This window comes from Prionailurus bengalensis, chromosome E4 (assembly GCF_016509475.1).
Source record: "Prionailurus bengalensis isolate Pbe53 chromosome E4, Fcat_Pben_1.1_paternal_pri, whole genome shotgun sequence".
In the NCBI taxonomy this organism is placed as follows: Eukaryota; Metazoa; Chordata; class Mammalia; order Carnivora; family Felidae; genus Prionailurus; species Prionailurus bengalensis.
Genome location: NC_057360.1, coordinates 64,043,661 through 64,071,148, shown reverse-complemented (window position 1 = coordinate 64,071,148; position 27,488 = coordinate 64,043,661). Strand labels below are relative to the sequence as shown.

The 27,488-nt window shown below is 47.4% G+C and overlaps 1 protein-coding gene across 1 annotated transcript; it reads right to left on the bottom strand.

Moving 5' to 3' along the window:
• Positions 1 to 536: 536 nt before the first annotated feature.
• CD84 (CD84 molecule) lies at positions 537 to 27,185 on the bottom strand. Its single transcript, XM_043567849.1, has 8 exons — positions 26,975 to 27,185; positions 15,259 to 15,606; positions 8,577 to 8,828; positions 8,087 to 8,206; positions 7,404 to 7,436; positions 6,264 to 6,361; positions 5,584 to 5,643; positions 537 to 3,684 (listed from the first exon to the last, which is right to left on the bottom strand). Exons 1-8 carry the CDS (start codon positions 27,039 to 27,041, stop codon positions 3,619 to 3,621), a joined length of 1,044 nt encoding a protein of 347 aa, XP_043423784.1. The 5' UTR covers positions 27,042 to 27,185; the 3' UTR covers positions 537 to 3,618.
• Between the last annotated feature and the right edge of the window lie 303 nt (positions 27,186 to 27,488).

The following is a 27,488-nucleotide window of genomic DNA, read 5'->3' as shown; positions in this document are numbered from 1 at the left end:
TAAGTATTTATTCCCTCTGTCTTAACGGAGACTAGAAGAACTAATTTCTAATGTTTATCATTTTTGAGAGAGAGAGAGAGAGAGAGAGTGGGGGGGGGCAGAGAGAGAAGAAGACACAGAATCCGAAGCAGGCTCCAGGCTCTGAGCTGTCAGCATAGAGCCTGACACGGGGCTCGAACTCACGAACCGCGAGATCATGACCTGAACCAAAGTCGGACGCTCAATCGACTGAGCCACCCAGGCGCCCCTAGAAGAACTAACTTCTACTCTACAGGGTTGTTGTGAATTTTGAATGAGGTATAAAGCATCTAGTGTAGCAGCTGATACACAAACTAAACCCTTAATGAACTGTCCCAGTCTCTGGCCCTCAGGAGTTCTCTGTTTGCATTATTATTATTATTATTCGGACCAGCCCCGTTCTGTCGTCTGGCTGGGGAGCTGGGGGCAGAGGAGGGCAGCGTGGTAAGCGAAATGATGGAAGGAACAAGCATTGATGTGGGAGGGCTGAGAGTTAAGAGTGCGGCACACAACACTAATTTAGCACAATATCGGCTACATTTGTGCTACAAGAACCCTGTTGTACAGAGTTAGCATCCGATGGAGGTGTTGGGCCTATAAGAACAATTTGCAGGCACGTTCTTACAGGGCAGCCTCATTTAGTCCCTACATCAACCCTATGTGGTAGGAGCTATTATTACCTCCATTTTACAAGCAGGGAAACTGAGGCCCAGAGAGGTGAGCCTAAATTGCCCGACGTCTCAGAACCAAGAAACCAGGATGCCGACGCAGGCGCTCCAGCATCGAGGCCTGCATTTTGGGACCAGTCAATACCCTTCTTCCTTCTGTCTCCTTCTTCAAACTCCATTTTACAGCCAGTAGAGACTTTCACTAATGATTCTGCAAAAAATTACTCAAATCAAGGAAAACTCAGGGAAAAGTCAAGCAGAAGAAAAGTAATGCATCTGGAAGAAAATATGGCCCGGCCATGTCTTTTCTCCGGGCTGAATCTGACAAATGCCAGACAGGTCGGTCGCCTTTCCTTTGCCCGTTTTCCAAAGTGGCCCAGTCAAGTTCTTCTCGTGTGGGCTGTGTAGTTTAGAGCATTCTATAGCTTTTTTGAAAACATCCCGTTTTAAATCGGCTTCACTTTCTTTTTCTGAAAGGCATTCCCTGCATTCTTTCTCAAGTTCTCTACCGAAAAGGCCCACGTGGACCCACAAGCCCCTGGGGAGGTGCTGCCTTACCTGCTCTGGCCACTAGGGGGCCCTGCCCCTGAGATTTCAATTTCTTTTTGAGAGAGAGAGAGAGCGCGAGCAGGGGAGGGGCAGAGAGAGAAGGAGACAGAGGATCCGAAGTGGGCTCTGTGTTGATGGCAGAGAGCTCAATGTGGGGCTCGAATTCAAGAGCTGGGAGATCATGGCTTGAGTCGACCTCAGATGTCCATCCGACTGGGCTACCTAGGGGCCCCGAGATTTCAATTTCAACACCCATTTGGGAAAGCTGGCCCATCTGGGCGTGATATGAGATTCCGTTCCATCGAAGGAATAGTTGCATAGACCCGTCGGTCACAATCTAGTTCGTCTTAAATCTGTGGAAATGAAGATCACCCCCATTTTACAGAAGGGGAATCTGAACACCGAGCCCTGAAGGGATGGGGTGAGTAGCTTCCATCTTCATAAATCGGAAGATCCACGGGAAGGGAAGAGTGAGAGACAGGAGCTCGGTGGTCCTCAGTCCCAAAGGCCACGTGAAGAATTCCCGGCGTGTTCTCACGGGAGACCCAAGGGACTCTGGCCTCTGGCTCTTTTCCTTTTGCCCCACTCGCCAGGGGGGCTCTAGGACACTAGCAATTTGACTGGCTGAGCGCACCAGGGAGAGGCGGGGCGGGTTAGAGAAGGGCGATGTTCAGGAGGGGTCCCTCAACTCAGGTGAGGGTGAGACATGCTTCTATTTTAGGGTCTGTTGAATGTCACTTTGGGGCTTCTCCATCCTTAGGACAAGTCTCTTTATTTCTTCCTTCACGTGTCTCCCTAGGGTGACTGCCTCTCACCTCACACCTGGTTCACTGCTTCAGTTCATGTGTACGTTGGTCTAACTCTGAAAGTCTCCCCCCCACCCCCATGGCCGTACACTGACGTCTGCCTTCTGACATTTGACGCTTGCCACGATCGGATGCCGCCACGCGTATTGGCTTCTGTCTATCCACACTTGCAACGTGTACCTTCCATTTGAGCTGGCTGGTCATTTTCAATTCTATTCGGTCACATTTATTCACATCAGGGCCCAAGGCATGGTGTCTGGGGCGGTGGATGCACGAGTGACTGACACTCTCATCTCTCGTGGTCACTCTTTAATGTCATGACGTCATGGATCCTGCCCCTAAGCGTATACAGTGTGGAGGGAAACAAATAATGACGTATGCTGTGGGGCAGAAAGAACTGAGGACCAAGGGGGGAAAGGAGTTTTAAAAAGCCATGATTAATTTGACTGGAGATTGTTTCGATGGTTGGGTTGTACTCAGTTCTCCTAAAGTGCCAGAAATATAGCCAGTCAATTCCTTTTGGCCAGTAGGATACTGGGTATGGTCTCTTCTTGCTGAGGCTGCTTGGAATAGGTGTTAGTCTGGCTCGGCAGAGAAACGGGACCAACAGGAAAGCGATATATACAACAAGGAGCTGGCTTGAGTGGTGACGAAGACTGAGAAATCCCCAGGTCTGCAGTCAGCCAGCTGGAGAGCTGATGGTGAAAGCGCCAGTCCAAATCCAAATCCAAATCCTAGGGCAGGAGCACTGATGTCCCAGCTCCAAGACGGTCAGGCAGAGAGAACGAATTCTCCTTTACTCTGCCTTCTTCTTCTACCCAGGCTCTTGATGGATTTGGTGATGGGCGCCCGTACTGGAGGGGGGATTAACCTACTTTACTCGGTCTACTAGTCCAAATGTTAATCTCATCCCGGAACACCCTCGAATAATGTTAATATCTGGGCACTCAAGCGCCCAGTCACGTGGAAAGCTTGGCTAGAAAGAAAAGCTGAAGAGGCTTCTGAAGTACAGCCTGAAGAAATATGCCCCGACCACCTCGTCCCTACAGAAAGACCACTTTCCAACACTCCATTTGGAGGGTGCGTCTGCGCAGTGGAGAGCTACCCCTCCCATGGCTTCCCAGGCGACACCGTCACATGTGGTTGGTTGGGCTGGTCCAGCCAGCTGTCCCCTGCACAAAAGTTCCCGGGCAGAGGGGCAAGAGGAGGCTGAAATGCAGCCCACCCTCTGCTTGTCAAGACACACACTTGGGAGGGGGTGTATCCGCCTCCGGAAAAGGGGGTTTTTGCCTAATTTGCCCAAGGTGCTGTGTGGACCGTGGAGGCCGTGCACCGGGGCCCCTCCCGGACACGGAGCGTGGTCAGGGCGTCCCAGGCGGTGCGCGAAACATCAATCCTTTCTACATATGGGGTTGCTGGGAAGGGTCATCACCTCCAGTCACGAAAAGTCCCGTATTGGGGTGATGGTTTGCTATCTCCAGGTAAGATCCGAACAGAGGGAGTCTGGGTCTGGAGCATCTGCTGGAACACATGATGTGGGAAGCTCAGTGTCTGTAGAGTGAATGGCGTCCAGGAGCCTAGATCACATTTTCATAGGTTGAAGTCCCAGGAGGTTTGCCGTCCTGAGTGCTGGTCTTCCCCATCTGAGTACGAGGAGATGGAGCGACAGGTTAACCGTGAGCTGCCGCTGGGGAACCCCAGCCCCGGGCGGCACCCAGGACGGTTCTGTAGAGGGCACAGGGAGGTGCCTCCGTTTCCCTGGTGCTGGCGGAATCTGGGCCAGCAGGGCTCTACCCTTTGCTGGGTCCCTTGCCTCTGCTCCAGTCTCCCTCTCGGAAGCCCTTGTGCAATCAAGTGCGTGGCCCACACAAAAGCAGCAGGCGGGAATGGGGGTATTCCCTCTGATTTTGATCATAGGCTCAAACTACCAGTATTCCTGGTTCGCAGCGAAGCGCCAGCTCCTTCTGAACCCCCATAATTGCACCTCACACAGCGGAGGGTCACTGCCACTAGTGTCCTGTGGTCTGATGGCAGGGAGCTCTGAAGGCAACCTTCCCACCGGCTGGCGGAGTCTTAGCCTTGGGGGTAGGGCTTGGGCTTGGGGCTGGCGGCTTCGCCACCGGGGGTTCCCAGGACTCCCCACTCCCCCACTGGCACCCCCCCCCCAGATCCCCCAAGAGAACATGGCACGGGCCCTTAGTCCTGACGTTCTGACCACCGACCTCCCCTACTGCCTGGTCCGTGAAGGGTCCCGTGTTCTCAAGGGAAGTGAGCCGCGCGTGGGACTAAGGCCACGGTGAGAGTGCTCCAGTGTGGAACTGGCAGGTGTGAGCTCTGCTTTGGGCCCGGCAGACCCGCAGCCCTCCCCAGCCCGCTCCCAAATAAAGCGGGCCCAGGAGGAAAAAAGAATTTTCAAAGGACGTAGGGACCAATCCCTAACCTCCGTCCACCTGGTCCAGAGGACACGCTTCAAGATGCCGCGAGCCGGGAAGCCCTGATCGATTCCTCTGACCAGTCCTGGCCCATATCATCGCCCGTGTCCTCCCGCTGTCCTTCCGATCCCGGCTCAAACAGGCGGCCACCCTGCCCCTCACTGCCCGCTTCTCCTTCCCCCTCCCTCCTTCCTGCTCCTGAGCACTGAGGAAGAAGAGGTCCTTCTGTCTCATTCTCCAGGACACCGGCTTATCTTTACACCCCAACTGACCCGTGCACGGAGTTCTCTTGCAAACTCCCAGACGCCCTACCGGTTCAGCGCTTAATTCTTACTCCCGATCCCGATTAGCCAATTTCCTAATATTTCCTCCCGCTCTTGATTTGTTCTCATTGCCTCCCTCTTCTCCCTTGCCCCTAGACTCCCCGGGTTCATACGGATCTCTTACGATGATTTTGCCCAGCTGCTCAACAGGCACACTAACAAAACATTTGATTCGCCAAGAGACCTCTAATCTGTCCTTCTGACTATAGCGAAAAAGGATCCTCAGACAGTGACATCCCCCAGACTGGAAGTCCTGTCACAGCACAGGACCTACCTCTCCTCTTTGTGTGTTCCAGAGCAGGACACTGAGGCCCGGGGCCCTGTGAGTGTCACTGCTCCGTCGCAGATTGTTGTACAGGTTGCATACTGTAAAAGTCCACCGAATGTAGGGAATGTGGAACTGAAATTCAGCCTGTGTTCTACTTGCCGGTCTGGGTGACTGGTGTGGGTCTGTGTCTGTCCAGAGGGGGGCACCTGGTTTCTCTGATTTTTACCCTGTGAGCTGGTATGGCCCCAGGTGCTCTAGAGGCTGACGTTTCCACACCAGAGTTCAGAGGCTCCTGCATTTACATGCAGGCCTTCTGTCGGATGGCCGTGGACCTGGGGAGCAGGACTCATGCGTGAGATACCTGCAGACCAAGGCCCTGGGCACTTAGTCTCGGGAAGTACACAGAAGGGGACCGAGGGAACCCGCTGGCCCCTGGTGGGGTGGGCAGGGTACAGCAGAGTGGCCGGAGCACTTGCCGGAGTACGGGACCACAGAAATAAAAACACAACAAGGATTCACCTTCTCAGACTGCAGTGTGGAATAAATCCCGTTCACGGGCTCCTCCTTGGCGGGGCGCTCCTGTAAAACACCCATCTTCCCCTCAGTGAGGGGCCCAGGCGAAAGCCTCTGGAGTTCCCCTTCCTGCTTCTGCCCCGCCTCCTGCCCCCTGCTCCCATGTCACTAGTCAGCCACCCCCAACCCCCAACCCCCTCACGGCCCCCAACCCCCGCCTCAGCTCTGGTTCGAGGGTCAGGGCCGGGTATGGGGAGGTGAGGGAGGGGCAGGCGGGTGAATGGCCAATGGGAGGAGGGGCTGTGCTGCAGCCAGAACAGGAAGTCGAGTTCAAGGGGACCTTTCAGTTCTGTGCCCTTGGAGGCCCCTTAGCCCCCTGTTCCTGTGCCAGTGGCCACCTAGTAGCCCTCATCTCACACCAGGTCCCCCATGGAAGGTGCTCCATCCCTAAGGAAGCCTCTCGCCTCATCCACAGCCAGGCCCCCATGTGGAAACTGATGGCCTCCAGCCCTGGAGGCCGCCATGGGGTGACAGTTGACCATGTTCCTGTCCTCGTGGAGGGGCTCCTGGCATCATTTTCCTGACATGACGATTCTTGGTTGGAGACTCCAGATCCTTGGCCTGTTGTTCCCCGACTCCTGGGGGTGTGTGGGGGGGGGAGTGGCCCATGAGTAGTATCAGCTCACCTTGGACTGGGGGATTTCATCATAGATTCTGCCCTCTGCTGGTGGGGCATCTCTCGTGACCATGACGTAAGCGTATATCGTTTTCCTAGAGATGGCATCTGTGTCACAAATAAACAGAGGAGCGCAGGGTGTGACAGGTGGCTGGAGTCTAGAGATGAGCTATTGTAACGTTCTCTTTTTCGGATAAAGAAATAAAGCCCTAAAGGGTCAAATGGCTCCCACTGTCTTGAGACAGATGCTCGGGTCCTTGGACTGCCTCTCTGTCTTCTGGGGATTTCATGTGTTGTGGGAGGCACTGGCCCGGGGCCTCGCTCACCCAGGGCTCTGTGGGGACCCTGCCTGCTCTAGGGTCCACATTAGGCTGATGACATTCTCCCCAGCCCCGAGTGGGCCGGCAGAGGACCTCCTCCTCCCAGGGCGTCTCTGGCACTTCGTGCTGACCGCCTGGCTGGCCAATTGCCTCTTCCCGTGAGGTCTTGGTTCTTCAACCAGATTGATTCTCTCTAGTTAGACACTGTTTTGGGCTCCTTCACTGTTACCACCTCAATGTTAAGCACATAGAAGACACTCTATAAACATGCGCTGTTGTAGGGCCCCTGGGGTGGCTCAGTGGGTTAAGCGTCCAACTCTGGCCCAGGTCATGATCCCGCGCTTCCTAAGTTCCAGCCCCGCATGAGGCTCTCCGTTCTCAGCCCAGAGCCCACCGCAGATCCTCTGTTCCCTCCCTCTCTCTGCTCCTCCCCTGCCCCCCCCCCCCAAATAAATAAACAACAAAAATCCACACATGGTTGCTTGATAGATCTACACGGTCAAACACTTCCTAAGCTCCCTCTGTGCTCCGGGCTGTGTGTGAGGCCACGGAGAGGCAAAGACGGAAGAGACCAGTCCCTACTCTTAAGAATTCCTGAGCTGTTAAAGGCATTCACCCCAGTGTGTTCCTCTCCTTGGAACACTTCACGGTGAAGTTAAAAAGAGATGGCCAGAATCTAGGGCCTCAGCATCTAGGGCCTTCATACTCCAGAGCACCTGGGACCTTCCGCCCAGACTGTCTGCAAAGCAGAAGCTGAGTCTTAAGCAATCTGCCGTGAACTCATCTCTCCCAGTTGTCATCCAGGGGGAACTGCGTGGCTGAGAACTTACCAGAGTTCTTCCTGGAGGTCTTCAGGTAGGAACCTAAGGAATCAGACCCAAAGGAGAGTCAAGGAACATGGAGGCAGAGGTGGGGCCTCTCTACATCCAGGCTTGTTATTAGGATTGGTGGGGAAGGAAGGTTTCGGGAGATGGTGGGGTTGGGAGGCACAGGAGGGTATAATGATCCTCTGGGACCCCAAGATCAGGGTTTCTGAGTTGCGAATGGCACACTCACAGAAGGATCCAGAAGGATCCAGAGGTACCTAGCGATGACCATGGAATGCAAAGTTAGTACATGTCCCTCAACGACTCTCCAAAGGTCATAGACAAAATGGAATTGGAAGTGACCCTGGAAACCCTCTAGTTCAGATCTCATTTCACGTGTTGACAGCACTGAGCCAGAGAGGTAAAGACACCTATCCCGTGAAGCACAGCCTCTTAACTGCAGTACTCAACTCAAACCCAAATTCCGAGCCCACCAGATACTGGCGACCTCAGGAAGAGATTCTGAAGCGCACTCAGGGCACTGGCATCCAGGACGAGGGGTCATCACTGGAGGTGGTGGGGTGGGGCTCAGAGGAAGGCAGGTTCCCTGGAACAGAGGACCTCTCCACACCACCTTGGATAAATGACTCCAGCCCCAGGAAGAAGGAAGGTGCGTTTCCACACTTTACCTTCTGGAAAAATCTTACCTTGTCCTCTTTTGCAGAGAAGGCACAGAAGCACTGAAGGCACAATGACAACAAACAGAAAGAGCACGGCCAGCCCGCTCAGCAGCCCAGTGTGGCGGGGACGGAGGCCCGCTGCTGTGTCTGGAAACAGAAGACACAAGGAGACTTGGCTCTCAGGAAATAAGCCCACGGGCTTGCCCCCACTCAGGGGCACTATCAAAAATGGGGTCCCCTCCAGGGTGGGGTGCCAAAGCTCCAAGGGAAACTCTCCTTTCTGCTATCAAAGGTCAGGATTAGACACGGAATCAGAGGGCCAAGCGGGGGCGGCCTCCGGAACACCCCAAGTGCCTGGCCTATCTCGGACAGCTTTGGGCTCTTTGCCAGGTCCTCCTGGGGGGAGATGTCCCTGGAGACCGGGCCTGGCGTGAGGGAGGGACACTCCGCTGGGGAACGAGGCCCAGTTCAGGCCTCGCCGCTCGGAGGCTGAAGAGAGACGGACAGAGCTGTTCACCTGCACAGAGCTGTCGGGCCAAGATGGAGTCGGAGCTGTTGCTGACAGGGTTCCAGGCTGTACACGTGTAAGTCAGCTCTTGGTTGTCAGGGGTCTGGAAGATTCGAACGACATTACCCTCTTCCCCCAAGGGGCTCCAACTATATGTGACATTCTTTTCTTCCTCTTCCACAGAACATGTCAGTGTGACATTACAGGTGCTGTTGACAGATGCCATTGAACTCTGAGTAATCTTTGGCTTCCCAAGCCGACCTGGGAGGGGAAAACGCATGTGTCTGTAGTAAGCTGGAGCCGGCCTATACCAGCCTGTGAGAGCCAACTGTTAAATCTTCAGAAATGTTTTTTAAATGTTTTTAATGTTTATTTATTTTTGAGAGAGAGAGAGTGGGAGCGGGGGAGGGACACGGAGAGAGGGAGACACAGAATCCGAAGCAGGCTCCAGGCTCCGAGATGTCAGCACAGAGCCCAGTGGGGGGCTCGAACTCACGAACCATGAGATCGTGACCTGAGTCGAAGTTGGACGCTTAACTGACTTAAGCCACCGAGGCGCCCCCAGAAATTTTTTCAAGAGGGCGGTTAAACACAGCCATCGTGAAAAATTAAATTATAAAAACTCACAAAGAACTACATTGCATTTTTTAAAAAAGCGAATACATACTCAAAACTCACCGCTTTCTACTTTTTTGGACAATTACAATTATCTGTGCTCTAAAAGTTACTCACATCTGTCGTTATCTGTCTTTTGTCACGCTTTACAAAGTCTTCCCAATTCTGCCTGTCTTAACATGAGCCACGCGCAATGGGGATATTTACACCGCAGAAATTGGCCAAGGTTACAAACTTGGGCTGGACCGACTGTGTTGCTGATGGTCGCTCTGGACTGAAGAAAACAGCAGGAGAAGGATTACTAAAGCAGATTCGGCTGAAAAATGCCTCCAGTCTGCAGCCATTACATTGTGAACAGCACCAAAAAACGAGGAAATCTTCTTTCGGCGTCTGAAAACTGTTATCCAATTCAGAAGGTGCTCACATCGATGTGCAAGTGAAGCTCTGTAATGAGTTTGTTGAATCACTTTTTCCTTATCGGTTAATGTAACGAAAATACCAACCAATATTCCTGTTGGCTTCTTCATCGATTGCAACGTAGGTTGAGTGGCATAAATGTCCAGCAAAAATCTGTGGAAGCATCTGCAAATATAATTGGCTCTATGGGATTTACAATAAAGACTGCTGTATATTTTATTATCATTTATGAAATTGTGTGTCGCACATCCTCTGTGTCAATAAAATCTCTGCGTGTGAGCACGCACATACGGGTCATCGAGAACCCGCTGAACATTTATCAGCACCCCACTGCACGAAACAGTCTTTGAAAACATTTGGGGGGGCACCTGGGTGGCTCAGTCTGTTAAGCAACCGACTCTTGATTTCGGCTCAGGTTACGATCTCACAGTCTGTGGGATTGAGCCCCGAGTTGGGTTCTGTGCTGACAGCGAGTAGCCTGCTTGGGATTCTCTCTCTCTCTCTCTCTCTCTCTGTCCCTCCCCCACTCACACTTCCTCTCTCTCAAAAGAAATAAGTAAGCATTTAAAGAGGTTTTTTTACTCTGTTTCATGGTGTATTTTCATTAAGTTGTTTTGTTTTGTTTTGAAGTGCCCATGGTGAAAAGTTACAGTCTCTCTCTCTCTCTCTCTTTTGGGGGGAGTTGACTGTATGCCTCTTTTATTTTTATTTATTTTTAATATACTTTATTGACAAATTGGTTTCCATACAACACCCAGTGCTCATCCCAACAAGTGCCTTCCAGTTACAATCTCTTTAAAAAGTTCACTAAAAAAAAAAAATAAATAAAATAAAAATGTTTTTACCAAAGCACTCAAAAGGTAAACTGTACAAGTTGTAGGCTAGGAAAGGGTTAACTGAAGAACAATTTATATTTAGTTTGAAGTAAGAGCTATCTGGGGCCAGCAGAAGGAAGGGGGAAGATCTTCTCTCTTTTACCAGCAGATAAGAAAACGCCTACATTCAGAGTTGGTAATTTTAGTTCATGCTTGGCCAAGCTGCGGTGCTGGGTTTTTTCCTTCCACCATAGTCACGTGGGAAGGGCTCAGAAGGAACCGGCATGTAGCTTTCTAATTCATGTGGTGTTTCTAAAGTTGTCTGTGCATGTGAGGGAGAATATGGGAAGTAAGAAGCTGTCAAGGCTTCTTACTCCAACCTCACCAGAAACCCTGGTCCTAAGCAGAGGGGTCCTCTCAGAGGGGTCTATTCCAGAGCAGAATTAGTGGTGACTTACGAAAAAACTCCCAACAAGTTTGAAGTAACCTTGATGAGCTATGAAGGTGACAGGTACAGATGTATACAGCAAAAAAATAAGCGTGTGTGTGTGTGTGTGTGTGTGTGTGTGTGTGTCTTTAGAAACTTGATTTACAAGAATGTTGAAGTCTCTGTTTGGTATTTACTTATTTTTAGAAAGACCATTTTTTAAATTTTTTTGCTGGGTGTTGAAGTGGGGAGGACTGGTAATGAATAAGAGCCTATCTCGTTTTTTTCAGCAGGAACAGAGAGGGTACCAGAACCAAGCTGCTGGGCAGAGGTCAGAGCTGTGGTCACGAGTGGGAAAGCCACTGGAGACCCGTGTCTAACCAGGCTCTACTGCTTTCTAGAGTGAGGACACATACAGCTTCACTGAACCTTCACTCTGTCATTTACAACACGAGGATGCTTTGTTCCTGCCAGTGTTGTTTGTCATGAGGACTGAATGAGCTGTTGTATATAAAGAACACTCTACTTTTGGGATGAGCACTGGGTGTTGTATGGAAACCAATTTGACGATAAATTTCATATATTGAGAAAAAATTTAAAAATTAAAAAATAAAGAAAGAAAGAACACTCTAACACCCAAATGTCTGTCTATCTACCATCTATCTATCTATCTATCTATCTATCTATCTATCTATCTATCATATCTATCTACCTATCTACTTATTATCTATCTATCCATCATATCTATCCATCATATCATCTATCTATCTATATATCTACCATACCTGTCTATCTATCTATCTATCTATCATCTATCTATCCATCTACATTAATTATCTATGGGAAAATCAAAATCAACTAGCAACAATAACTGCCTTGGAGAAGGAAGAATTGCAATGCACTGTATTGTCTTTCTCTCTGTGCATCTATTGCCTAAATATGTGTGATTTCTCTATATTTTTAAAAATTAGGTGGTAGAATGCCAGACACAGAGAGTTCAATAAATGTCAGTTCCCTTCTCTTCATCTGCTCAGCTACCTCCCTAAAAGGTACAGATTTTGGTATGTGGGCAATCTGACTTTCTCCGAGACTTTCCCGTGGTCTGTCCTAACCGCAGGTGGCATAATACCTTCCAAAGATCGAGTGGGTAAAACTAAACATAAAAAGATGAAAACAAACGTCTTGAAATTGAACACCCTCTTTAGTTTCCCAACCAAAGTTTTTGAATGAACCAGATATTTTCTAAAGTGTCCACGGCAGGGTGCGGTTCTTTGTGTTACGCGTGCCCAATCCAGAGCCTCCTCCATCTAGGAAGCCCTTCATAATTAGAATTTAAAATAAGGACTAAGGGTTAAAAAGTTAGTAATGACTAGTCATTAGGCATCAACTGTAAGGCATGGGCTATACTAGGAGCTCTCTCATTTAATCACACCTGTTATAAGCTACATTCTACAGATGAGCACATGGAAGCCCAGAGAGGGTAAACAACTTGGCTGAAGTCACACAACTGGCAAGAGATCCAATGTCAGCATTGATGCCCTTTCCACTATGCCTTCCATCCGGATACAACCTGAGTCAATCATGCTGTATGAATTGAGCACTTACAATTGTCCGCCACCGTGTTGGGATCTGGGATTTATTATGCGTCATTCATTCTTTCATTGAACACATATTTCTGAAGCACCCACCATGTGCCTGACAGGGTAGGTGCTAGGGATACAGGGATGGACTTCATATACAAAGTCCCCGCCTTTATGGAACTTGAATTCGGTGGCTTAACTATATACCTGAATGGTATCTATCTATCACAGTGTGGCTTAGCCACATGTCTGTGTTCTTCTGCCGTGAGCAGGTGGATGGTGAAATCCTTGAGACATGGCTCAAGGATGATGCATGCTAGAAATTACGGCTGCTCAATAGAAACAAAACTATTGTAATTCACTGTAAAAGGGAATCACTTTTGTAATTAAAATGTTTCTAACAGTCACATTAATAGTGAAAATGAATTATATTAATTTTAGTAACATATTTTCCTTAACCTAATATAGCCGAAATGTTATCTTAACTGCTAACCAACATAAAAATTATTAAAAAAAATTTTTTTTCAACGTTTATTTATTTTTGGGACAGAGAGAGACAGAGCATGAACGGGGGAGGGGCAGAGAGAGAGGGAGACACAGAATCGGAAACAGGCTCCAGGCTCTGAGCCATCAGCCCAGAGCCCGACGCGGGGCTCAAACTCACGGGCTGCGAGATCGTGACCTGGCTGAAGTCGGACACTTAACCGACTGCGCCACCCAGGCGCCCCCAACATAAAATTATTAATGAGGTATCTTAGCTTCTTTTTTTGGTGCTGAGACTTTGAAATCTGGTGTGCCTTTTACACTTATAGTACATCTCACTTTGGGCTCACCACATTTCAAATACTCAAGAGTCACATGTACCACACCAAGAGTGAACCCTGATGTAAACTCTGGACTTTGGGTGGTGATGGTGACTTTATGTACATTTTCACTGTAACAAATGCACCGCTGGCGGGGATGCTGATCATGGGGGAGGTAATGTGTGTGTGCCAGGGGTGGGGGGTGGGGAAGTGTGTGCCGGGAGGGCAAGGTGCGTATGGGAGCTCCCTGTACTTCCTACTCAGCTCTTCTCTGAACCTTAAACTTCTCTAAAAATAGAGCTATTTAAAAGAGAGAAGAAAGTTCTGGAGACGCTAATGGCGGTGGTTGTACAGCACTGTGAATGTAGGTAATGTTACTGAACAGTACACTTAAAAATGGTTAAAATATTAAATGTTACGTATATTTTATCAAAATAAATTTTTTTAATGTTTATTTATTTTTGAGAGCGAGTGAGAGCCAGAGCCAGCGGGGGAAGGGCAGAGAGAGAGGGAGACAGAATCCGAAGCAGGGAGACAGAATCCGAAACGTGAACTTGGGAGCCCTGAGATCACGACCTGAGCCGAAGTTGGACGCTTAACCGACTGAGCCACCCAGGCGCCCCATGTCACAATAAACATTTTTTAAAGAAAAATGGATTTACCATATGCTTTCATTCTTGGGCATTTATCCTGGAGAAACACAAACTTGTTTCATGCAGAAACTTGTACGTGAATGTGCATGGCCGCTGTGTTCGTAATCGCTCCAAAGTGGAATCAACTAAAATGTCCCTTGATCGATGGAATGGTGAACCAACCTAGTACATCCATACAAGGGAATACTATCCAGCAATAAACAGATATAAACTATTGAGGCCTGTAATAATTAGGATGACTCAGAAGTACATTATGCTGAGCGAAAAAACAACCAATCTCAAAAGCACACATGCCACACGAGGTCCATCTCTGTAATATTCGTGAAATAACAGAAGGATAGATAGGAGGAAGGGACGGGCATCTCCCAGGAGTTGGGGAGGGATGACCAGGAAGGACTGAGGGAGTCTTGTCGCCATGGTACAGTTAAGTACCTTCACTGTGATAGCGGTTGCCCGGTGCAGGCTACGCGTATACTCACACGTGAACAGGCTCCATAGACGTACATTGTCAGCTTCCTGGTTTTGATATCGTATCACAATTGCGTCAGATGTTACCACTGGAAGAGGCTGGGTGAAGGGCACACAGAACCTTCCGGTACAGTTCCTTACACCTCGCAATGCATCTACACTTATTTTAAAATAAAAAGTGTGTGTTTTGTTTTTTTTTTTAAAGTACTTTCCAGCATTTGACTTCGGTTCAGGTCACGATCTCACGGCTCATGAGTTTGAGCCTCACATTGGGCTTGCTGCCGTCAGCACAGAGCCTGCTTAGGATCCTCTGTCCCCGTCTCTCTCTGCCCCTCCCCCACGTCAAAAATAAGCATTAAAAAGAAGTTACAATGACCTATGAAGACCAAAAGGTGGGGCTCCTGGGGGGCTCAGTCGGTTGAGCGTCCGACTTTGGCTGAGGTCATGATCTCACGGTCTGTGAGTTTGAGCCCCGCGTCGGGGTCTGTGCTGATGGCTCGGAGCCTGGAGACTCCTTTGGATTCTGTGTCTCCTTCTCTCTCTGCACCCACCCCTCCACTCTCTGTCTCTGTCTTTCTCTCTCTCAAAAATAAATAAACACTTTTAAAAAAGAAAAAAAAGAGTACTTTCCATGCCCTATCTCCCTTGATCCTCTCAGTGACTGTGGGAAGTGAATAGTATGATTAGTCACATTTTATAGGAAAGAAAAATCAGGCCCATGGGACACACCGCTGATTGAAGATTCCGTGGCTAGAAACAAGAAAAGGCACCTCCTCTTTGTTAGCATTGATGTGTTTATACAAGCATGTACAAGGGCAAAAAGATTTAGGGAAGCCAATTGTCAGAAATGAAGGCCTTTTATAGACAGCAAATTTGCAAAACAAAACAAGCCCCCTGGGCTCCCGCAACTTACGATAGACTTGCAGGTTGTAGCGCCTGGTGGTTGTGACTGTCGTTTCAGCCATCTTCAGATTTATGTCAGCCCTGTAGATGCCCGAATCTTCCACCCCCAGATTACTGATCTCCAGGTTGTAGTTCTGGCGGGAGACATTTATTCGGTCATTGTAATGTTGGTGGGTCACAGTGACTTTGGGTGCTGTTCCTGGGTCTCCTGGCGTGACGAAAGCAACAGACGTCTCAGAATTCCAAGCGATGTTGATAACTTGCTGCGGTTGTTGGATGTTTAGGGGGAAAGTGACCGACTCCCCCAGGATCCCAGTCACCGGCAGGATGTCTGTGTCACTCCCAGCTGCTTCCAGACCTGGGGACATACAAAGAAAACCATAGCCATCTGACTGTACCTTTGGGAATTCCCTATCTCCCCAGACTTGAGCCTCCCTGAGGATCCGCCCCAGATACAGCTCATCCAGCTTCTGGAAGTTTTTCTTCCTTTTTTTTTTTTTTTTTTTTTTTTTAGATATTCTACTCTGCATATAATGTTATGATGGCTAAATTGGCTAAAGGGTTCTCATTCAAAAACTAAGTTTCCAGTGAGTTTCAAGGGATCTAGTTCATCAGAAACGTTTGTCTAGACTTACAGACCCACATCTCTAAGAGATTTGAGGGATGACGACCATAAACCTCCAGAAGGTTCGAGAATTAAACGTCTTTCTTTCCCCAGATCATATTGCCAAGGACGGAAGAGGCGACACAGAGCCTGGCTGCTGTGGTCTCTGCAAAAAGAAAGTTACATTTATGCCTTTATTCTGGGAAGATACTGGCAGAGAGCGCTTTAGAGGCTCTGGAGTAAATATTCCCCAGGCTGGTGATAGGGGGAGGTCTTTTTTGTTCACTTCTAAATCTCCAGTCTCTGGAAGAGTCCATGACATGTAGTGGGTGCTTAGAAAATATTCGTGGAATGAATTAATAAATGGAATTCACCTCTGTGTTGCCTGGAATCTCTGGGAACCACTTCTGAAGTAAGCAAAATTCATTTATTCATTCATACATTTGTGAACGAATGCATGTATTTATTCAAAGTCAGCTTTATTCTAGATACTACAGCAGGTATTCATTAATTACATTTACTATACCCATGTTTGCTGACCATAATGTAAGGAGCTGGGGGATACAGTGGCGAGTAAAAATTGATAAAGTTCCTGTTCTTTTTTACAGTTAAAGGAAGAGATCAGTGTTGATCAGAGACCCACAGATGCTCAGATACAAAATATTTAGTGGGCTCTCGAACAATACAGATTTGAGCTGTGAGGCTCCGCTTATACATCCATTCTTTCCATAAATGCAGTCCAGTCTTGTTGATGTATTTTCTCTTCGTTATGATTTTCCTTGTTGTCTTTTTATTTTAGAGAAAGAGATCATGAGCTGGGGAGAGAGGCAGAGGGAGAGACAGAGAGAGAGAATTGGGACTCGATCCCACGACCCTGGGATCATGACTTGAGCCGGAATCAAGAGTTGGACGCTCAACCAGTGGGGCTGCCCAGGCGCCCCAACCTTGAAATTCTTAATATGATTTGAACAAGGGAAGGGCGTGGATGTCTCCAGGTTGCACTGGGTTCTGCACTTGGGGCCAGATATCCCATGGCCTTTTTAAAGTCAAGCCCTCGCACCCAAGTGCTCGTCTGGTCTGTAGATTCCAGTTACATGTGAGAACAGGATGTGGTTTCTCTCTTCCAACCCCAGGAGTGTGGAGGCAGTTTGTGAAGACGAGCCAGGGCTAGAGTTCATGGTAATTGTGCCACCACAGAGCGGAGGGTGTGTGATGCTGTTTTTCAAACACGATTTCGCCCCCAGAGCAAGTTGCTCCGGAAGTGATGCCGGTGTATCATATGGTGATGAGGCAGGCGCACGGGTAGGTAGGTGGAGCTGGTGAGGACCCCAGGCTCGCTAAGGAAAGGCCCAGGGCTCACACACGCACCCGACGCGGCCTCTGCCACCTTCAGACCCTCCAGCTGTGGTCTCAGAGAGGTGGCCACCGCGCACCGCATGGAGTGGAAAGATAAGGAGGCTGAAGATGTAGGCGCTGGCCCTGCAGCTTATCAGCCGGACAACCTTCACAAAGTCACAAAACCTTTCTGGGTCTCGGTTGCTTCCTCCATAGAATGGAAATAATAACCCTAGAACCTGTGCTACCTAATTAGCGATCAGCAAACCAGATCACAGACACACAGATATACATAACTCTCCTTTGAAAAATGAGGTAGTAAGTGGTAAATTCAAGTGAATGGTAGAGACAGTAATTACAGTAGGAATCTAAAGAAGGGAGAGATCACTGAGCTACAGAGGTTAGGGAAAACCTTTTAGAGAAAGCAGAATTTGAGGAGGACCTTGAAAGAGGGAATAGAATTTTACTGCATAAAAAGGGGAAGGGTGGGTGTCTCAGGTCTTTGGGCCCTGAATAAAAGTTCTGAAGCAGAAAAACATGCGTGTGGGTTGCATGAATATGGATTTGCATAACGGAGTAGAAAGAGATAAGGTGGAGATATATATCTGGTTTAGATATGAGGCAGCTTATACCACAGAGGGGAACTATTAAAGTTTTTGAGAATGAAGATTAAAATGATATTTTTGCGTCCTGGTACTACAGTAATGATGTGTAGGAAGAATAAGAGGAAAGAGAAGCTGGGCTTGAGAGACCCTCCTGGAGGCCATTGTAGCCATCTGCACATGAACCTGAGAGTGAAAATGCGAATGGAAAGGAAGTGCGGAATTTGAGAGATAACGCAAAGAAAGGCAAGGAATAAGGAGGAATCTGAGAGAATTCAACCGCTCAACAATATGTTTGTGGGCATCTACTTTGTGTCAGTGAAAACTGATAGATACTGGAACGCTAAGTTTGTGCTGGAAAAAAGTCCAAAGGAGAAAACAGATTTAGTGTCAGAAGTATTGAATTTGAGATGATGGTGGACCATCTCAGTAAGTAGTTGGAAGGATGGAAGGTAAGGAAGGAGAATGGGCTCAAAGTATTGCCTGGGGACTATGGCAGAATCTGCCCATCATTTCCAATATGTGTTCTCTCCCTCATTCTTAGCAAGAGAATGCCTAATTTTTAGCAGGGGATATGGTCACTCAGGATAAAGATTACATTGCCCGGTGCTCTGCTAGCTAACTTTGGTCATATGACTAAGTTCAGGTCGAGGGGATGAGAGTGGAAGTGTCGTATACGACTTCTGTGTCTTTAAGAAGAGGGCGTTTTGCTCTCTCCATCTCTTCCTTGCTTCTTGCAGGCTGGGATGTTATGACAGCCAGATCTTAGACACACATTTTGTATCAAGAAGAGGAAGCCAAGTGCTGAGGACAGTGGATCAGGAAGGCTGAAAAAGTATCCCTCACAACTTTGTCAACTATTCAGTCAATGGAACTGCCAGCTCCAGACTTTTTCATATGAGCAAGAAATAAACTTCTTTCTTTAAGCCGCCCTTCTTTTTGAGAACTGTCACTTGCCATTAAACTGAAATCTATGTGGTTTGGGAATCATCCGCAAAGAGGAAGGGATGGAAGGAGAGGTGAGCCACTCAGGAAGAGTAAGGCTGAAGTCCAAGGTTGCTTTGTGAACAGTGCTCACAGCCATAGAGGAGGCACTACCAAAAAAACCTAAATAGACCAAGTGGCAAGAGAGGCACCAATACTGGACAGTATCATGGAACCCGAGAGGAGAAAGAGTCTCAAGAACAGATGTTTAGTGATTCAGAGTGTTCAAGTGGAATAAAGACTGAAAATAGACCTTGGGTTTGTCCATTAGCAGGTTGTTGATGGCCTTTAAGAATGTAGTGCAAGTAAGATGATTCAACTGGAGGCCAGAGTCTAGAGGACTGAGAATAGAATAAGTGGTAAAAAGTGGAAAATCCTGATCATGAAAGAAAGGGGATAAAATAGAATGGTAGCTACAGAATTAGGTAAAACTAATTTATTTGATTTTGTCTTAAAATAGAAGAGGTGTCTACATGTATATGGTCAATTAATTTCGGACAAAGAAACCAAGGACATATAATAGAGACAGGACAATCTCCTCAATAAATGATGCTGGGAAAACTGAACAGCCACACACAAAAGAATGAAACTGGACCACTATTTTATACCATAAAGATGAACTCAAAATGGATCGAAGTCTTGGATGTAAGACCTGAAACCATAAAACCTAGAAGGCAACATACGTGGCAAGTTCCTTGAAATCAGCCTGAGTGATGTATTTGTGAATGAGACACCAAAGGCAAAGGAAACAAAAGGAAAAATAAACAAATGGAACTACCTAGAATTAAAAAGCTGCTGCACAGTGAAGGAAACCATCATCAAAACACAAGGGAAACCCACTAATGCAAGAAGATATTTACAAATCATATATCTCATAGGGGGTTAATGTCTAGTATATATAAAGAACTCATACAACTCAACAATGAAAAAAACAAACAACCTGACTAGAAAATGGTCAGAGAATCTGAATAGACACTTTTCCAAAGAAGACATAGATGGCCATAGGTACGTGAAAAGATGTTCAACATCACCAATCATCAGGGAAGAGCAAATCAAAACCACAGCTATTAGAATGGCTATTATCAAAAAGACAAGAAATAACACGTGCTGAAGAGGAAGAGGAGAGAAGGGAACCCTCATCCACTGTTGGTGGGAATGTAGACTGGTGCAGCCTCTATGGAAAACAGTATGGGGATTCCTCAAGAAATTAAGAATGGGAACTACCATACGGTCCAGCTATTCCACTTCTGGGTATTTAGCTGAAGAATACGAAAACGCTAATTCAAACAAGATATATGCACCCCTCTGTTCATTGCAGCATTATTTACAATAGCCAACATAGGGAAATAATCTAATTGTCCATCAATGGATATGAATGGTGATGGATTACTACCCAGCCATAAACAAGAATGAAATCTTGCCGTCTGCAATGGATGGACCTTGAGGGTATTATGCTAAGTGAAGTAAGTCAGAGAAAGACCAATACCGTATGGCTGCACTCGTATATTAAATCTAAAAAAAAAACAAAAACCAACAACAACTAAACAAATACTACAAAAACAAACTCATTGATATAGAGAACAGATTGATGGTTCCCATAAAGGGTTGGAGGGTGGGCAAAATGGGTGAAGGTCAACGACACGGTGATGGACAGTAACTAGAGTTCCGGTGGTGATACTTTGTAGTGTATACAGATGTCAAATCATAGTGTTGTACCCTGGGAACTTATATAATGCTATATACCAATTTTATCTAAAAAAAAAAAAGACAGAAGAGAAGAGATTAGTTGGGGTAGGTGGTAGAGAAGAAGATGACAAAGAGTCTTCACATAAAGAAGAAGATTTCCCCGATCGGCCCCACTCTAGGTTGGGTGTTCCTTCCTACTCATGGGCTCTCTGAAGCTCTGTGTTTTCCCTTCACGGTATGTGTGCCCTGTTATGTGGCAGTCGTGAACCTGTGTGTGTTTCTGGATGCTGTGAATGACCTGAGTGCAGGGACTTTACCCTCAAATCCCCAGACCCGGGACAGTGCAGAGACACAGACCACTAACACTTGCCGTTGAACAAAAGATAGAATGGAAATGGTGGGCAGTGGAAACGCAGAGGTTTTCAATCAGAGGAGGGTCATGTCTTAGTGTGGAAAAAGGAGATGATACCTGAAAGGGCGGGGCATTTCGTACATTGTTGTAGGTGTGGGGGTAGAAGAGAGGCCGCTTGGGGGGGGGGGTGGAGGGAATGCAGGTTTGAGCCAGGTGGGGCTGTATTCAAGTTCAATCCCTGACATTTACTGAGACCCTTATCGTTTGCTACAAGATGGGATGTAAAAACACCCACCTCACAGAATTGTTTGGGGGGCACCCACAGGTGCTTAATACATAGCAGACATTTTGGAGTAGAGAGGATAAAAGAGAAGATAGCCACGCTCCATAGCCTGCATCTCTTTAGAAATGTAGAAGGTATGGCCACCTGCTAAGAGGAAAGAGGGGAGGGCGGGTCTAGCTAAATGTAAAGATTGGGAGCACGGGTGTTGAATCCAGTCTATCTGAACCTAGCTGTGCTATGTTGAGAAAATTATTGAAATTCTCTTAGTTTCCTTACCTCTAAAATGTGGATAATTATTTTAAAAAATCTTTTAATGTTTATTTATTTTTGAGAGAGAGAGAGACAGAGTGCGAGCAGGGGAGGGGCAGAGAGAGTGGGGGACACAGAATCCAAAGCAGGCTCCAGGCTCCGGGCTGTCAGCACAGAGTCCGGCGCAGGGCTTGAACTCACGAACCATGAGGGCATGAACTGAGTTGAAGTCGGACCACCCGGGCACCCCTAAAATGTGGATAATTATTAAATGCAATTGCGAAGATGTGTACTCTGCTTAATGCCTGGGACACATAAATGGTAGTTGCCGTTATTATTTCGATGAATGTAAAAATGTTGAGGAAGTGTTACTATAAGGAACATCCTAGAGAGTCGGTAACACATTGATTAAAAGGATAAAGGGGGGGTGCCTGGGTGGCGCAGTCGGTTGAGCGTCCGACTTCAGCCAGGTCACGATCTCGCGGTCCGTGAGTTGGAGCCCCGCGTCGGGCTCTGGGCTGATGGCTCAGAGCCTGGAGCCTGTTTCCGATTCTGTGTCTCCCTCTCTCTCGGCCCCTCCCCCGTTCATGCTCTGTCTCTCTCTGTCCCAAAAATAAATAAACGTTGAAAAAAAAAATTAAAAAAAAAAAAAAAAGGATAAAGGGGTTGCTGACCAGCCTTGGGAGGCCAGTGAAGAAGAGGTGACCCGTATTTACAACATCTCTCGATGAGGGTGACTTCCTGACTTCCTACACCAGACCACAGAAGGGAGGGGAGAGCATAGCAATACTACAGGAGAAGCAAAGGCAAGAAAAGGCTGGAACCCTGGGGTGTGGGCTTGGGGGTCCCCTTAGTGAAGAAAAACCAGACTGCCTGAGCCTGGACAGCCATGAGACCCTGGGAAAGTTAGCAACCTCTCTGTGCCCCAGTTTTATCAGCTTTAAAATGAAGCGGCTAGTGGCACTTACCCCGTAGATGTGTTACAAGGGTTAAATGAGTTAATGTTTGGAAATTTCTTAGAACAATGCCTGGCATATAGTAGGCGCTCGTATGCGTTTGTTATATCAAGCAAAGAGCTGTGGTTACAGGGATGAAAATAACACCCCAGGCAACTCCAAAGGGACAAGGAGACACGTTGGAGAAGGCCAGAACAGAGCTGCCACCGAGAGCAGCAACGAGGAAGAGTGTGCTGTTGCCTAACGCCCATCTGCGTGCCCTGGCATCTCCAGGATCCTTCAAATAAGCATTTCTTGGGCTTTTTTAGGCTCTAACTAACCATCCCCTCCTCTCCTCCCACCCACTGCCTCTCCTAGATCACTAAGTCGGGGGAGAACCTCCCCCCCCCCCGATTTTGCAGCCCCGGAAGGGGGGCTGGAGGTGCCTGCGCCCTACAGCCCCCGGAAGAGAGTGCGCTCCAGCAGATTACACTGAGTGAAGGGAAGCAGAGACCAGAGAGGAAGCAAAGGGTTGAGCAGCCAGTTTTGTGTCATTCTCCATGAGGGTGGCAGGTCCTCGGTCACGAGGCTTTAAGAAAAGGAACCGACACCCCCACACGATACTCTACTATTGTCGGCTGGATTCTTTTTACTTTCTTTCATCTTCTTTGAGGTCTGGGTTGACTTGATCCATTTCTTCAAAACAAACAAGCGACAACAGACACGCACACAAATTCTCAAACCCGGGTTGGGATCCTGGCCAACCACTGTTCTATCACCACTTGCCTCTGTGGCGTACAATCAAAAGTTGAGTATAATGAAGAAAACATGGGTGCCTCGTGCCACCAACATCTGTCCCCCAACTGATTGCTCATACCTCTTTCTTTTCCAGCTTCCGCATAGGTAAGCCTAGTAACCCCAGATTTGCAGGTTCATTTGTCTCTAAGGTTCAGGACAGGAAAGATTTGATTTAGGAAACACCTGAATAGCCTGGGTGGCCTAGCACTGAACTTGGAGCTCCTATTGCGAAGACACGTTGGCTGCTTGGTCAGTCACCATGCTGATCTCCAGGCCTGCCTCAGTGCATCGGGCCGCCTCCTCTTAGTTTCATGTTGGCACACAGACGCAGCTTCCCAGCCTCTATTTGGAGACTGGATTTTTGAGCTGATATCTTGATATCCAGTGTTCCCCATACATATTTTTTTCTTTTCTATAACTGGGCTTCTGCTCTGGAAGCCTTTCTGATTGTGGCAACAACCTGCCCAAACCTCTGTCTAGAACAGAGGCTTTATCTTTATCTCAAAAGTCGCTCTCTACAAGGACTCTGGACTAGTGACCAGTGGGATCTCACAGGACTCTCCAGCCACGAAGTCTTGTGTCTAACCCCCAGGATGATGGTTGGGACTTATCTGTGGACAGATAGATACCCAGTGGGTCCACTCACCTCTTAGACTTCTATCGACTTCGGAAATGCTCCCACTCACTGTGTTATACGTTCGACAGGACATCAAGACCTTGTTGATATGGGACAGCCATGAGACCTTGGGAAAGTTAGCAGCCTCTCTCTTTATTTACTTTGAAGAAGCTAATTTGAGTCAACTCACATCATATGGATATGACTGGTACTTGAACCATGTCTGGATATGGTCATTTCCTTGGATATTCTGCCTCAGTGGCCTGCCTACACTTCTGTTGGTTGTCAAAGACTTGCCCACCAGCCCCATTCTCTGCCTGAATATTCCTGTCTTTGCGGGAATAAATCACCACTCTCCACTGACAAGTCCCAAAATGCAATCACGATCAACAGTGGGGGCAGTATTTTCTTCCGTGTCAGCGTCAAAGTGGGCAAAGGCAGTCTTGTTCAGTGGTTCAGTCTAAAGACTTTGGCGTTCAAATCCTACTTCCTCCACGCTTTGGCTAAACGATCTCTAGTTTTCTGGGTTTCATCTGCAAAGTTGGGGTATGGATAATACTCGTCTCGTATGCTATTGTGGGGATTAAGCTAAATAATACCTATAGACAATGTAGAGCAATGATCCATAAGTGATTCGTTATTACTATTATCGCTGGAGGGCAGGAAAGGCAAGGTGGGCGAGGGGTTGAAGAAACAGAAGCAAGTGTAGAGAAAAGGAAGAATTAAAAGAGCACGAGAAAGAACACAGAGAAGGAAACGGGCACGGAGCAGAAGTGGGGGACTTTTCCGCCTTCTACGCAAGAGGGTGAGCGGCTAGACACGTGCAGAGTCAGTCAGGATCATAGTCACAAGTCATGATGAGAGAGTGGCATTCGAAGCATAAGACTGTGAGTCTTGGTTCTTTGAGAAAAGTTTTCCAACATGGAAGAGTCATGAGTTTGCCCGCCCAGACTTCTTTTATTTCAGTGATTTCAGAGGAATCTTTTGCATATGTCATTTGCGAGCACCTTCTTCCATTCAGTAGGTTGTGTTTTAGTTTCCTCGACGGTTTCCTTCGCTGTGCAAAAGGCTTTTCTTTTCACGCAGTCCACATAGTTTGTGTTTGGTTTTTGTTGCCTGTGCCTCGGAAGAGGTATCTAGAAAAATGTTGCTACGGCCCATGTTTTAGAATTACAGCCTGTGCTCTCTTCTAGGATTTTTATGGTTTCTTATCACACAGTTAGGACTTTAATCCATTTTGAGTTTATTTTTGTACATGACGCTAGAAAGTGGTCCAGTTTTGTTCTTTTGCATGTGGCTGTCCGGTTTCCCCAGTACCATTCGTTGAAGAGCATTCTTTTTTTTTAATTGCATATTCTTGCCTTCTTTGTTGAACATTAATTGACCATATAATCATTGGTTTATTTCTGGGCTCTCTGTCCTGTGCCATTGATCTATGCGTCTATTTTTGTGCCAGTATCATACTGTCTTGATTACTACAGCTTTGTAGGATAACTCAGGGATTGTGATGCCTCCAGTTCTCTTTCTTTTTCAAGATTGCTCTGTCTATTGGGGGTCTTTTGTGGTTCCGTCTGAATTTTCGGATCGTTTACCCTAGTTCTGTGAAACATGCGCTTGGTATTTTGATAGGGATCACAGTAAATCTGCGAGCGCTTCAAAGAGCATCAAGAAATTGAAAACTTGAGGCTCCTGGGCAGCTCGGTCGGTTAAGTGTCCGACTTTGGCTCAGGTCGTGATCTCGCAGTTTGTGGGTTCAAACCCCACGTCAGGCTCTGGGCTGCCAGCTTGGAGCCTGGAGCCCTGCTGACGAGGCTGTGTCTCCCTCTCTCTCTGCCCTTCCCCAGCTTGCACTCTGTGTCTCTCAAAAATAAATAAACATTAAAAAAAAATTTTTTTTTAAGACGTTGAAAACTTAATGAGAGGAGGCCAGAAAGAGGGTAGCAGAAAGATCTCTGGCTCTGGGATTGGAGGAACCAATGTCCCTTTCAAGCCTTATAAATTTCAGGCTGTGAAACTTCAGGTGCATTGTTTAATCTGATCTTAGCTTATACTTTTTTTGTATGCAACGGGATTAACAATATCTATTCCTGGTAGTGGCGATCTCCATGGAGCTCAGATGAAAGGAGCCACAGTTTTAAATGGTCAAAGGAACCAGAGAGAGCAAAGTGTATTGATTTCTACCTTTTTAGGAAATCCCAACCCACCAGATTCTCTGTGTTCTAACACATGCCAGGAATTTGCTCGTCCATTTTCCCAAGGGGGTAGGAGAGACTATATGTAGATTTAGAAATGTCATCAGGGGTACCTGGATAGTTCAGTCGGTTAAGTGTCTGACTCTTGATTTTGGCTCAGGTCGTGATCTCAGGGTCGTGACATCGAGTCCCGCATTGGGCTCTGCCTTGGATTTCTCTCTCCCCCTACGCCTGCCCTTCCCCTGCTCACACAGGTACACATGTGCACATGAGCTCTCTTTCTCTCTCTCTCTCTCAAAAAAAAAAAAAATAGAATAATAGAAATGTCGAGCATAGTCAATTTTTATATACAGAAGGCTATTGTTTGAATTTACTGAGAAAATACAGGCAATGACAAGACACTCCCAGAGCTGCGTTAATGTTGCATAGTTTTCTTTGTACTAACAACAACAAATATTCATGTGTCCTTGTAGGTTACTGTTAAGCCGGAGGTAAGAAAAACAGTATTTCGAGTTCTCCATTTCTTTTTTGAGATCTAACTTACTTGCAAAATGGAAATACCAGTCTCTTCCTCATTATTTTAGAGGGTTTTGGAAGACAGAAGCAGAGTAATAATAGCTCTGAATGTGCTTTGAAAACAAAGGGAGCTAAGAGAGATAAAGTGTCCACGATGATAATTACGAGCATGCATTACTCTAACCTGGGGGAGCAAGGACACATCCCCGGGAAGGGCACACCTCTGTCAAAAACCATGCACCAGAATCTAAGGCCAAAAAGAAATGCTTTTAAGTTATTCCAGGTTTTAGATGGCTTTCTGGGTGGGCTTACCAAGTGCTGTCGCTCTGGAGCAGAGGGGTTTGTCTCAAACTGTTGGACACCGGGCACAGATGAAATTCAGAAATATAAACTCTAAAGCTGAAGGACAGTTACGTTTGGATCCTAGGTCTCTCCCCAGCCAGTTGGATACCTTTTGAGACCCAGGGTGTGCGCACTAACATAGACCAAGAGGGCAAGTCAAAGTCTTCCTCAAGGGCGATTTCTCAAACTTAATGGAAGTCTAGGAAGGGCATCAACAAAGGTCAGAACTCACAGGTTTGCAGGCAAAGGAGCAAGGTCCACAGGTAGTGCTGACCCATCTTCTTCCAGCGTGTAATCATATGTGGACAGGAAGGCGTTCCTCCGGCAAAGAGACAGTTTCACATGAAGTTCCCTTGCTCGGTTTATAGCCCCGACTAAGAAAGGAAGTGTGAGCTAGCGGATTGGGCAAACACTGGCCCATGTATTACGATGATAATTTTTTTCCCATCGTATAACACAAAATGCCTAGCATTAATTAACTATTTGTTCAACAAATGCTTATTGGATGCTTGCTGCGTGCCAGGCACTCTTCTGGGCGTGGGCAATATAAAGAGCGACAAAGCAGCGGATGTCTCTCCCTTCGTGGAGCTCGAGGTTCTTGCTGGGGAGATCAACCATTAAACACACAATTCCCACAGAGGATGGTAAGTGTCGCAATAGAGAAAATCCGGGGGACTGGGAGAGCAGCAGGGGTCTCTAACCCAGGCAAGGTGAGTGTGGGGAAGGCTTTCTAGAGGAGCTGAGAG